The sequence below is a fragment of the Salvelinus fontinalis genome, chromosome 7, assembly GCF_029448725.1.
Source record: "Salvelinus fontinalis isolate EN_2023a chromosome 7, ASM2944872v1, whole genome shotgun sequence".
Lineage (NCBI taxonomy): Eukaryota > Metazoa > Chordata > Actinopteri > Salmoniformes > Salmonidae > Salvelinus > Salvelinus fontinalis.
The window spans coordinates 67,037,668-67,050,167 of NC_074671.1; the positions used below are offsets into that span (position 1 = coordinate 67,037,668).

The following is a 12,500-nucleotide window of genomic DNA, read 5'->3' on the forward strand; positions in this document are numbered from 1 at the left end:
TGTTTAATACAGAATTCACCCTACTGTGGTTAATACAGAATTCACCCTACTGTGGTTCACAGTGTTTAATACAGAATTCACCCTACTGTGGTTAACAGTGGTTAATACAGAATTCACCCTACTGTGGTTAACAGTGTTTAATACAGAATTCACCCTACTGTGGTTAACAGTGTTTAATACAGAATTCACCCTACTGTGGTTAATACAGAATTCACCCTACTGTGGTTAACAGTGTATAATACAGAATTCACCCTACTGTGGTTAACAGTGTTTAATACAGAATTCACCCTACTGTGGTTAACAGTGTTTAATACAGAATTCACCCTACTGTGGTTCACAGTGTTTAATACAGATTTCACCCTACTGTGGTTAATACAGAATTCACCCTACTGTGGTTAACAGTGTTTAATACAGAATTTACCCTACTGTGGTTAACAGTGTTTAATACAGAATTCACCCTACTGTGGTTCACAGTGTTTAATACAGAAATCACCCTACTGTGGTTAACAGTGTTTAATACAGAATTCACCCTACTGTGGTTAACAGTGTTTAATACAGAATTCACCCTACTGTGGTTAATACAGAATTCACCCTACTGTGGTTAATACAGAATTCACCCTACTGTGGTTCACAGTGTTTAATACAGAATTCCCCCTACTGTGGTTAACAGTGTTTAATACAGAATTCACCCTACTGTGGTTAACAGTGTGTAATACAGAATTCACCCTACTGTGGTTCACAGTGTTTAATACAGAATTCACCCTACTGTGGTTAACAGTGTTTAATACAGAATTCACCCTACTGTGGTTCACAGTGTTTAATACAGAATTCACCCTACTGTGGTTAACAGTGTTTAATACAGAATTCACCCTACTGTGGTTAACAGTGGTTAATACAGAAATCACCCTACTGTGGTTCACAGTGTTTAATACAGAATTCACCCTACTGTGGTTAACAGTGTTTAATACAGAATTTACCCTACTGTGGTTAACAGTGTTTAATACAGAATTCACCCTACTGTGGTTAACAGTGTTTAATACAGAATTCACCCTACTGTGGTTAACAGTGTTTAATACAGAAATCACCCTACTGTGGTTAATACATAATTCACCCTACTGTGGTTAACAGTGTTTAATACAGAAATCACCCTACTGTGGTTACTACAGAATTCACCCTACTGTGGTTAACAGTGGTTAAATCAGAATTCACCTTACTGTGGTTAACAGTGTTTAATACAGAAATCACCCTACTGTGGTTAATACAGAATTCACCCTACTGTGGTTAACAGTGTTTAATACAGAATTCACCCTACTGTGGTTAACAGTGTTTAATACAGAATTCACCCTACTGTGGTTCACAGTGTTTAATACAGAATTCACCCTACTGTGGTTCACAGTGTTTAATACAGAATTCACCCTACTGTGGTTAACAGTGGTTAATACAGAATTCACCCTACTGTGGTTAATACAGAATTACCCTACTGTGGTTAACAGTGTTTAATACAGAATTCACCCTACTGTGGTTCACAGTGGTTAATACAGAATTCCCCCTACTGTGGTTCACAGTGTTTAATACAGAACTCACCCTACTGTGGTTAATACAGAATTCACCCTACTGTGGTTAACAGTGTTTAATACAGAATTCACCCTACTGTGGTTCACAGTGTTTAATACAGAATTCACCCTACTGTGGTTAAAAGTGTTTAATACAGAATTCACCCTACTGTGGTTAACAGTGTTTAATACAGAATTCACCCTACTGTGGTTAACAGTGTGTAATACAGAATTCACCCTACTGTGGTTAATACAGAATTCACCCTACTGTGGTTAACAGTGTATAATACAGAATTCACCCTACTGTGGTTAACAGTGTATAATACAGAATTCACCCTACTGTGGTTCATACAGAATTCACCCTACTGTGGTTAACAGTGTTTAATACAGAATTCACCCTACTGTGGTTAACAGTGTGTAATACAGAATTCACCCTACTGTGGTTAACAGTGTGTAATACAGAATTCACCCTACTGTGGTTAATACAGAATTCACCCTACTGTGGTTAGCAGTGTTTAATACAGAATTCACCCTACTGTGGTTAACAGTGTGTAATACAGAATTCACCCTACTGTGGTTAACAGTGTGTAATACAGAATTCACCCTACTGTGGTTCACAGTGTTTAATACAGAATTCACCCTACTGTGGTTAACAGTGTTTAATACAGAATTCACCCTACTGTTGTTCACAGTGTATAATACAGAATTCACCCTACTGTGGTTAATACAGAATTCACCCTACTGTGGTTAACAGTGTTTAGTACAGAATTCACCCTACTGTGGTTAACAGTGTATAATACAGAATTCACCCTACTGTGTTTAATACAGAATTCACCCTACTGTGGTTAACAGTGTTTAATACAGAATTCACCCTACTGTGGTTAACAGTGTATAATACAGAATTCCCCCTACTGTGGTTAACAGTGTTTAATACAGAATTCACCCTACTGTGGTTCACAGTGTTTAATACAGAATTCACCCTACTGTGGTTAACAGTGTTTAGTACAGAATTCACCCTACTGTGGTTAACAGTGTATAATACAGAATTCACCCTACTGTGGTTAATACAGAATTCCCCCTACTGTGGTTAACAGTGTTTAATACAGAATTCACCCTACTGTGGTTAGCAGTGTTTAATACAGAATTCACCCTACTGTGTTTAATACAGAATTCACCCTACTGTGGTTAACAGTGTTTAATACAGAATTCCCCTTACTGTGGTTAACAGTGTTTAATACAGAATTCCCCCTACTGTGGTTCACAGTGTTTAATACAGAATTCACCCTACTGTGGTTAACAGTGTTTAATACAGAATTCCCCCTACTGTGGTTAACAGTGTGTAATACAGAATTCACCCTACTGTGGTTCACAGTGTTTAATACAGAATTCACCCTACTGTGGTTAACAGTGTTTAGTACAGAATGCACCCTACTGTGGTTAACAGTGTTTAATACAGAATTCACCCTACTGTGGTTAATACAGAATTCCCCCTACTGTGGTTAACAGTGTTTAATACAGAACTCACCCTACTGTGGTTAGCAGTGTTTAATACAGAATTCACCCTACTGTGTTTAATACAGAATTCACCCTACTGTGGTTAACAGTGTTTAATACAGAATTCCCCTTACTGTGTTTAATACAGAATTCCCCCTACTGTGGTTAACAGTGTTTAGTACAGAATTCACCCTACTGTGGTTAACAGTGTATAATACAGAATTCACCCTACTGTGTTTAATACAGAATTCCCCCTACTGTGGTTAACAGTGTTTAATACAGAACTCACCCTACTGTGGTTAGCAGTGTTTAATACAGAATTCACCCTACTGTGTTTAATACAGAATTCACCCTACTGTGGTTAGCAGTGTTTAATACAGAATTCCCCCTACTGTGGTTAACAGTGTTTAATACAGAATTCCCCCTACTGTGGTTCACAGTGTTTAATACAGAATTCCCCCTACTGTGGTTAACAGTGTTTAATACAGAATTCCCCCTACTGTGGTTAATACAGAATTCACCCTACTGTGGTTAACAGTGTTTAATACAGAATTCACCCTACTGTGTTTAATACAGAATTCACCCTACTGCGGTTAGCAGTGTTTAATACAGAATTCCCCCTACTGTGGTTAGCAGTGTTTAATACAGAATTCTCCCTACTGTGGTTAACAGTGTGTAATACAGAATTCCCCCTACTGTGGTTCACAGTGTTTAATACAGAATTCTCCCTACTGTGGTTAACAGTGTGTAATACAGAATTCACCCTACTGTGGTTAACAGTGTTTAATACAGAATTCTCCCTACTGTGGTTAACAGTGTGTTGGTACGTTGTGTGTCAGTAGTATACTAACCTTAGTCCGTCTCCTCCTCAGGACCCCGCCACGTCTCGGACCCTCACCCTCATCTCCAAGACCATCCAGACACTGGGTAGCCTGGCCAAGTCGAAGTCGGCTAGTTTTAAAGAGACTTACATGGCGGCCTTCTACGATTACTTCAACGAGCAGAAGTATGCCGACGCCGTGAAGAACGTGAGTCTCTCATCTACTCTGTGGCTGGGAGAATGAGAGCTCTAAGGTCCTGGTACTGACCAACCCCCAGGGATCAGAATGAGAGCTCTAAGGTCCTGGTACTGACCAGCCCCCAGGGATCAGAATGAGAGCTCTAAGGTCCTGGTACTGACCAGCCCCCAGTGATCAGAATGAGAGGTCTAAGGTTCTGGTACTGACCAGCCCCCAGTGATCAGAATGAGAGCTCTAAGGTTCTGGTACTGACCAGCCCCCCAGTGATCAGAATGAGAGCTCTAAGGTTCTGGTACTGACCAGCCCCCCAGTGATCAGAATGAGAGCTCTAAGGTTCTGGTACTGACCAGCCCCCCAGTGATCAGAATGAGAGCTCTAAGGTTCTGGTACTGACCAGCCCCCAGTGATCAGAATGAGAGCTCTAAGGTTCTGGTACTGACCAGCCCCCAGGGATCAGAATGAGAGGTCTAAGGTTCTGGTACTGACCAGCCCCCCAGGGATCAGAATGAGGGCTCTAAGGTTCTGGTACTGACCAGCCCCCAGTGATCAGAATGAGGGCTCTAAGGTTCTGGTACTGACCAGCCCCCAGGGATCAGAATGAGAGGTCTAAGGTTCTGGTACTGACCAGCCCCCAGGGATCAGAATGAGAGGTCTAGGGTTCTGGTACTGACCAGCCCCCAGTGATCAGAATGAGAGCTCTAAGGTCCTGGTACTGACCAGCCCCCAGTGATCAGAATGAGAGGTCTAAGGTTCTGGTACTGACCAGCCCCCAGTGATCAGAATGAGAGGTCTAAGGTTCTGGTACTGACCAGCCCCCAGTGATCAGAATGAGAGGTCTAAGGTTCTGGTACTGACCAGCCCCCAGTGATCAGAATGAGAGGTCTAAGGTCCTGGTACTGACCAGCCCCCGGTGATCAGAATGAGAGGTCTAAGGTTCTGGTACTGACCAGCTCCCGGTGATCGGAATGAGAGGTCTAAGGTTCTGGTACTGACCAGCCCCCGGTGATCAGTCAAGGTGGATAGTCTGTGGGAGAGGGAGAGGGAGAGAGGAAGTCGATAGCCATTTTAACAGACTTATGGTCAGGGGATAGAAGCTGTTTAGGAGTCTGTTTGTCTGAACCTTGATGCACCGGTCCCGCCTGCAGGACAGGAGCATGGAGAGCAGTCCATGTCTCGGCTGGCTGGAGTCTTTGGCAGTTTTTCAGACACTGGCTGGCATGTACGTCCTGGATGGCTGGGAGTTCACCCCCAGCTCACCCCCAGTTCACCCCCCAGCGCTGGGCCGTCCGCACCACTCTCTGTAGGGCCTTCCGGGTCGAGGGCGGTGCAGTTACCATACCAGACGGTGATACAATCAGTCAGGATGCTCTCGATGGTGCAGCTGTAAAAGTTTCCCGAAGGATCTGCGGTGGCCATTTCCAAATCGTTTCAGCCTCCTGAGGGAGAAGAGGTCGTTGTAGCCTCCTGAGGGAGAAGAGGTCGTGTAGCCTCCTGAGGGAGAAGAGGTCGTGTAGCCTCCTGAGGGGTCAGAGGTCGTGTAGCCTCCTGAGGGAGAAGAGGTCGTGTAGCCTCCTGAGGGAGAAGAGGTCGTGTAGCCTCCTGAGGGAGAAGAGGTCGTGTAGCCTCCTGAGGGAGAAGAGGTCGTGTAGCCTCCTGAGGGAGAAGAGGTCGTGTAGCCTCCTGAGGGAGAAGAGGTCGTGTAGCCTCCTGAGGGAGAAGAGGTCGTGTAGCCTCCTGAGGGAGAAGAGGTCGTGTAGCCTCCTGAGGGAGAAGAGGTCGTGTAGCCTCCTGAGGGAGAAGAGGTCGTGTAGCCTCCTGAAGGGTCAGAGGTCGTGTAGCCTCCTGAGGGAGAAGAGGTCGTGTAGCCTCCTGAGGGAGAAGAGGTCGTGTAGCCTCCTGAGGGAGAAGAGGTCGTGTAGCCTCCTGAGGGGTCAGAGGTCGTGTAGCCTCCTGAGGGAGAAGAGGTCGTGTAGCCTCCTGAGGGAGAAGAGGTCGTGTAGCCTCCTGAGGGGTCAGAGGTCGTGTAGCCTCCTGAGGGAGAAGAGGTCGTGTAGCCTCCTGAGGGAGAAGAGGTCGTGTAGCCTCCTGAGGGAGAAGAGGTCGTGTAGCCTCCTGAGGGAGAAGAGGTCGTGTAGCCGATGTCGACGGCGGTGTGACGTCCTCAGTGATGTCGAACACCGAGGACCTTGAGGATCTTGACCTCCTCCCTATAGGCTGTCTCATCGCTGTCGGTGAGCAGGTCCTACCAACGTCGTGTCGTCAAGCAAATTTGATGATGGAGTTGGAGTCGTGCAGAATTGTGGGTAAACAGGGGTTACAGGAGGGGGCTAAGCACACACCCCTGGGGGGCCCCCGTGTTGAGAGTCAGCATGGCGGAGGTGATGTTGCCTAGGCTCTGGTCAGAAGTAGTGCACTACATAGTGAATAGGGTGTGACTTGGCATAGGTAGCCTAGCGATTTAAGAGCGTTGGGCCAGTAGCCTGAAAGGTCACTGGTTCGAATCCCCGAGATGACTAGGTGAAAAATCTGCCGATGTGCCCTTGAGCAAGGCACGTAACCCTAATTGCTATTGTAAGTCGTTCTGGATAAGAGAGTCTACTAAAATGACTAAAATGTCAAATGTAAATTTGAGATGCGCCCTCTGTTTGTCTGTCTGTAGTTCCTGGACCTAATCTCGTCGTCAGGGAGATGGGACCAGAAGAGTATCGAGACTCCAATCATGCTGAAAGAGGGGTAAGAGAGAGAACACAGGGGGTAACACTGAGGGGGTTAGGGGTAAGAGAGAGAACACAGGGGGTAACACTGAGGGGGTAAGAGAGAGAGAACACAGGGGCTAACACTGAGGGGGTAAGAGAGAGAGAACACAGGGGGTAACACTGAGGGGGTTAGGGGTAAGAGAGAGAGAACACAGGGGGTAACACTGAGGGGGTTAGGGGTAAGATAGAGAGAACACAGGGGGTAACACTGAGGGGGTTAGGGGTAAGAGAGAGAGAACACAGGGGGTAACACTGAGGGGGTTAGGGGTAAGAGAGAGAACACAGGGGGTAACACTGAGGGGGTTAGGGGTAAGAGAGAGAACACAGGGGGTAACACTGAGGGGGTTAGGGGTAAGAGAGAGAACACAGGGGGTAACACTGAGGGGGTTAGGGGTAAGAGAGAGAACACAGGGGGTAACACTGAGGGGGTTAGGGGTAAGAGAGAGAACACAGGGGGTAACACTGAGGGGGTTAGGGGTAAGAGATGGAACTAATCACTACTGATCCTATATAACCTGGTATCTCTACAGTAGTATTGGATCAGGCCCCAGACTCACTACTGAACCTATATAACCTGGTATCTCTACAGTAGTATTGGATCAGGCCCCAGTCTCACTACTGAACCTATATAACCTGGTATCTCTACAGTAGTATTGGATCAGGCCCCAGACTCACTACTGAACCTATATAACCTGGTATCTCTACAGTAGTATTGGATCAGGCCCCAGACTCACTACTGAACCTATATAACCTGGTATCTCTACAGTAGTATTGGATCAGGCCCCAGACTCACTACTGAACCTATATAACCTGGTATCTCTACAGTAGTATTGGATCAGGCCCCAGACTCACTACTGAACCTATATAACCTGGTATCTCTACAGTAGTATTGGATCAGATCCCAGACTCACTACTGAACCTATATAACCTGGTATATCTACAGTAGTATTGGATCAGGCCCCAGACTCACTACTGAACCTATATAACCTGGTATCTCTACAGTAGTATTGGATCAGGCCCCAGACTCACTACTGAACCTACATAACCTGGTATCTCTACAGTAGTATTGGATCAGGCCCCAGACTCACTACTGAACCTATATAACCTGGTATCTCTACAGTAGTATTGGATCAGGCCCCAGACTCACTACTGAACCTACATAACCTGGTATCTCTACGGTACTATTGGATCAGGCCCCAGACTCACTACTCTCTGTCCTTCACCTCGTTTGTTTCTCTGAAGACATCTCTGTCTGATCGTCTCTGTCTGATCGTCTCTGTCTGATCATCTCTGTCTGATTATCTCTGTCTGATTATCTCTGTCTGATCATCTCTGTCTGATCATCTCTGTCTGATCATCTCTGTCTGATCATCTCTGTCTGATTATCTCTGTCTGATTATCTCTGTCTGATTGTCTCTGTCTGATTATCTCTGTCTGATTATCTCTGTCTGATCATCTCTGTCTGATTATCTCTGTCTGATTATCTCTGTCTGATTATCTCTGTCTGATTATCTCTCTGATCATCTCTGTCTGATTATCTCTGTCTGATTATCTCTGTCTGATCATCTCTGTCTGATCATCTCTGTCTGATTATCTCTGTCTGATTATCTCTGTCTGATTATCTCTGTCTGATCATCTCTGTCTGATTATCTCTGTCTGATTATCTCTGTCTGATTATCTCTCCTGTCGATCTCTCCCTCCTTCAGTCAGTCACTCGTTTCCTTCCTCTCTCCAGGTTCATGATCAAGAGAGCCCAGGGGAGGAAACGTTTTGGGATGAAGAACTTCAAGAAGAGATGGTTTCGCCTCACTAACCACGAGTTTACCTACCACAAAACCAAAGGTAAAGACTGAGGGTTTGTGGGGGCTCGTCTACGGGTTGTCAGAGCTGGTTCTATGTCTGGTCTGTCAGTGTGCTCAGTGTGTTGTTGTCTTTAATTGAATCTTTTCCAGGTGTATCCAGCCTACTGTTCTCCAGTATGCACACACACACACACACACACACACACACACACACACACACACACACACACACACACACACACACACACACACACACACACACACACACACACACACACACACACACACACACACACACACACAGAGACACAGAGCACACACACACACAGACACAGAGCACACACACACACACACACACACAGACACACAGCTGTTTGTTCTGGTGTCTGATGCAGTACCTTGTTTTCTCCAGGTGAGGGCGCTCTCTGCAGAATCCCTATAGAGAACATCCTGGCTGTAGAGAGACTGGAGGAAGAGTCATTCAAGATGAAGAACGTAAGAATACAAACCGCCAAACATCAACTGCCAAACACCAACTGCCAAAACACCAACTACCAAACACCAACTACCAAACACCAGCTGCCAAACATCAACTGCCAAACACCAACTACCAAACACCAACTGCCAAACACCAACTGCCAAACACCAACTGCCAAACACCAACTGCCAAACACCAACTACCAAACACCAACGACCAAACACCAACTGCCAAACACCAACTGCCAAACACCAACTGCCAAACACCAACTACCAAACACCAACTGCCAAACACCAACTGCCAAACACCAACTGCCAAACACCAACTACCAAACACCAACTGCCAAACACCAACTGCCAAACACCAACTACCAAACACCAACTGCCAAACACCACCTACCAAACACCACCTACCAAACACCAACTGCCAAACACCAGCTACCAAACACCAACTGCCAAACACCAACTGCCAAACACCAGCTACCAAACACCAACTGCCAAACACCACCTACCAAACACCACCTACCAAACACCAACTGCCAAACACCAACTACCAAACACCAACTGCCAAACACCACCTACCAAACACCACCTACCAAACACCAACTGCCAAACACCAACTACCAAACACCAACTGCCAAACACCACCTACCAAACACCACCTACCAAACACCAACTGCCAAACACCAGCTACCAAACACCACCTACCAAACACCAACTGCCAAACACCAACTACCAAACACCAACTGCCAAACACCACCTACCAAACACCACCTACCAAACACCAACTGCCAAACACCAGCTACCAAACACCAACTGCCAAACACCAACTACCAAACACCAACTGCCAAACACCACCTACCAAACACCACCTACCAAACACCAACTGCCAAACACCAGCTACCAAACACCAACTGCCAAACACCACCTACCAAACACCAACTGCAGGAGTTAGAGACAGAGACCTGAGGAAGGTTTATACACTGCTGGTTGTAACATGTCCCTCTCTCCCTCCTCCTCCTCCCCTAGATGTCCCCCTGGATGTTCCAGGTAATCAAACCCAGAGAGGGCTAATGACTGTGTACTCTCCTCTCAATTCAGTGGGCCTCCTCTCAATTCAGTGGGCCTCCTCTCAATTCAGTGGGCCTCCTCTCAATTCAGTGGGCCTTCAGTGGGCCTCCTCTCAATTCAGTGGGCCTCCTCTCAATTCAGTGGGCCTCCTCTCAATTCAGTGGGCCTCCTCTCAATTCAGGGGGCCTCCTCTCAATTCAGTGGGCCTCCTCTCAATTCAGGGGGCCTCCTCTCAATTCAGTGGGCCTCCTCTCAATTCAGGGGGCCTCCTCTCAATTCAGTGGGCCTCCTCTCAATTCAGGGGGCCTCCTCTCAATTCAGTGGGCCTCCTCTCAATTCAGTGGGCCTCCTCTCAATTCAGTGGGCCTCCTCTCAATTCAGGGGGCCTCCTCTCAATTCAGTGGGCCTCCTCTCAATTCAGTGGGCCTCCTCTCAATTCAGGGGGCCTTTAGTGGGCCTCCTCTCAATTCAGTGGGCCTCCTCTCAATTCAGTGGGCCTTCAGTGGGCCTCCTCTCAATTCAGTGGGCCTCCTCTCAATTCAGTGGGCCTCCTCTCAATTCAGTGGGCCTCCTCTCAATTCAGGGGGCCTCCTCTCAATTCAGGGGGCCTCCTCTCAATTCAGTGGGCCTCCTCTCAATTCAGTGGGCCTCTATTGGCATGGGAAAACATGTATTTACATTTCCAAAGAAAGTGAAATAAACAATAAACAAAAGTGAAAAGACACAAACAACATCAACAACAAACTATTAGAATTTAACAATAAATAAATATTGCACATAAAAAAATTTTTTAATTTTTTTAATATAGACATTTCAATAATTTTATCACGTGTAAATAGTTGCAGTATGAATAGTAGGGGAAGATAAATAACAGATAAATATATAAAATAAACAGATAAATATTGGTGGTATTTACAATGTTGTTTGTGTTCCACTGGTTTCCCCATTGTCATGGCAACAGGCCACAGATCTTGCTGCTGTGATGTCACACTGTGGTGTTTCACCCAGTAGATATGGGAGTTTACCAAAGTCTGATTTGTTTTCTAATTCGTTGTGGATCTGTGTAATCTGAGGGAAATATGTGTCTCTAATATGGTCATACATTGGGCAGGAGGTTAGGAAGTGCAGCTCAGTTTCCACCTCATTTTGTGGGCAGTGTGCACATAGCCTGTCTTCTCTTGAGAGCCAGGTCTGCCTACGGCGGCCTTTCTCAATAGCAAGGCTATGCTCACTGAGTCTGTACATAGTCAAAGCTTTCCTTAAATTTGGGTCAGTCACAGTGGTCAGGTATTCTGCCACTGTATACTCTCTGTTTAGGGACAAATAACATTCCAATTTGCTCTGTTCTTTGGTTGAGTCTTTCCAGTGTGTCAAGTAATTATCTTTTAGTTCTCATGATTTGGTTGGGTCTAATCGTGTTGCTGTCCTGGGGCTCTGTGGGGTGTGTTTGTGTTTGTGAACAGAGCCCTAGGACCAGCTTGCTTAGGGGACTCTTCTCCAGGTTCATCTCTCTGTAGGTGATGGCTTTGTTATGGAAGGTTTGGGAATCACTTCCTTTTAGGTGGTTGTAGAATTTAACAGCTCTTTTCTGGATGTTGATAATTAGCGGGTATCGGCCTGATTCTGCTCTGCATGCATTATTTGGTGTTTATTTGATATTTTGGCAGAGTTCTGCATGCAGAGTCTCGATTGGGTTTCCCATTTAGTGAATTATTGGTTGGTGAGCGGACCCCAGACCCCAGACAACCATAAAGAACAATGGGTTCTACAGATTAATGGGTTCTACAGATTAATGGTCTCTACAGATTAATGGGCTCTACAGGTTAATGGGTTCTACAGATTAATGGGTTCTACAGATTAATGGGTTCTACAGGTTAATGGGTTCTACAGATTAATGGGCTCTACAGGTTAATGGGTTCTACAGATTAATGGGTTCTACAGATTAATGGGCTCTACAGATTAATGGGCTCTACAGATTAATGGGTTCTACAGATTAATGGGTTCTACAGATTAATGGGTTCTACAGATTAATGGGCTCTACAGATTAATGGGTTCTACAGATTAATGGGTTCTACAGATTAATGGGCTCTACAGATTAATGGGTTCTACAGATTAATGGGCTCTACAGGTTAATGGGTTCTACAGATTAATTAATGGGCTCTACAGATTAATGGGTTCTACAGATTAATGGGCTCTACAGATTAATGGGTTCTACAGATTAATGGGCTCTACAGGTTAATGGGTTCTACAGATTAATTAATGGGTTCTACAGATTAATGGGTTATACAGATTAATGGGTTCTACAGATTAATGGGTTCTACAGATTAA

At 45.5% G+C, this 12,500-nt stretch overlaps 1 protein-coding gene across 1 annotated transcript in view; it reads left to right on the forward strand.

Moving 5' to 3' along the window:
- The window catches only part of rasa3 (RAS p21 protein activator 3), a 119,621-nt gene that overhangs the window by 100,445 nt on the left and 6,676 nt on the right, over nt 1-12,500 (forward strand). The window contains exons 16-19 of the mRNA XM_055930319.1: nt 3,920-4,075; nt 6,726-6,799; nt 8,558-8,664; nt 9,037-9,119. Of these exons, the coding sequence (XP_055786294.1) occupies nt 3,920-4,075; nt 6,726-6,799; nt 8,558-8,664; nt 9,037-9,119 (420 nt within the window). The remainder of the gene's footprint in view (nt 1-3,919; nt 4,076-6,725; nt 6,800-8,557; nt 8,665-9,036; nt 9,120-12,500) is intronic.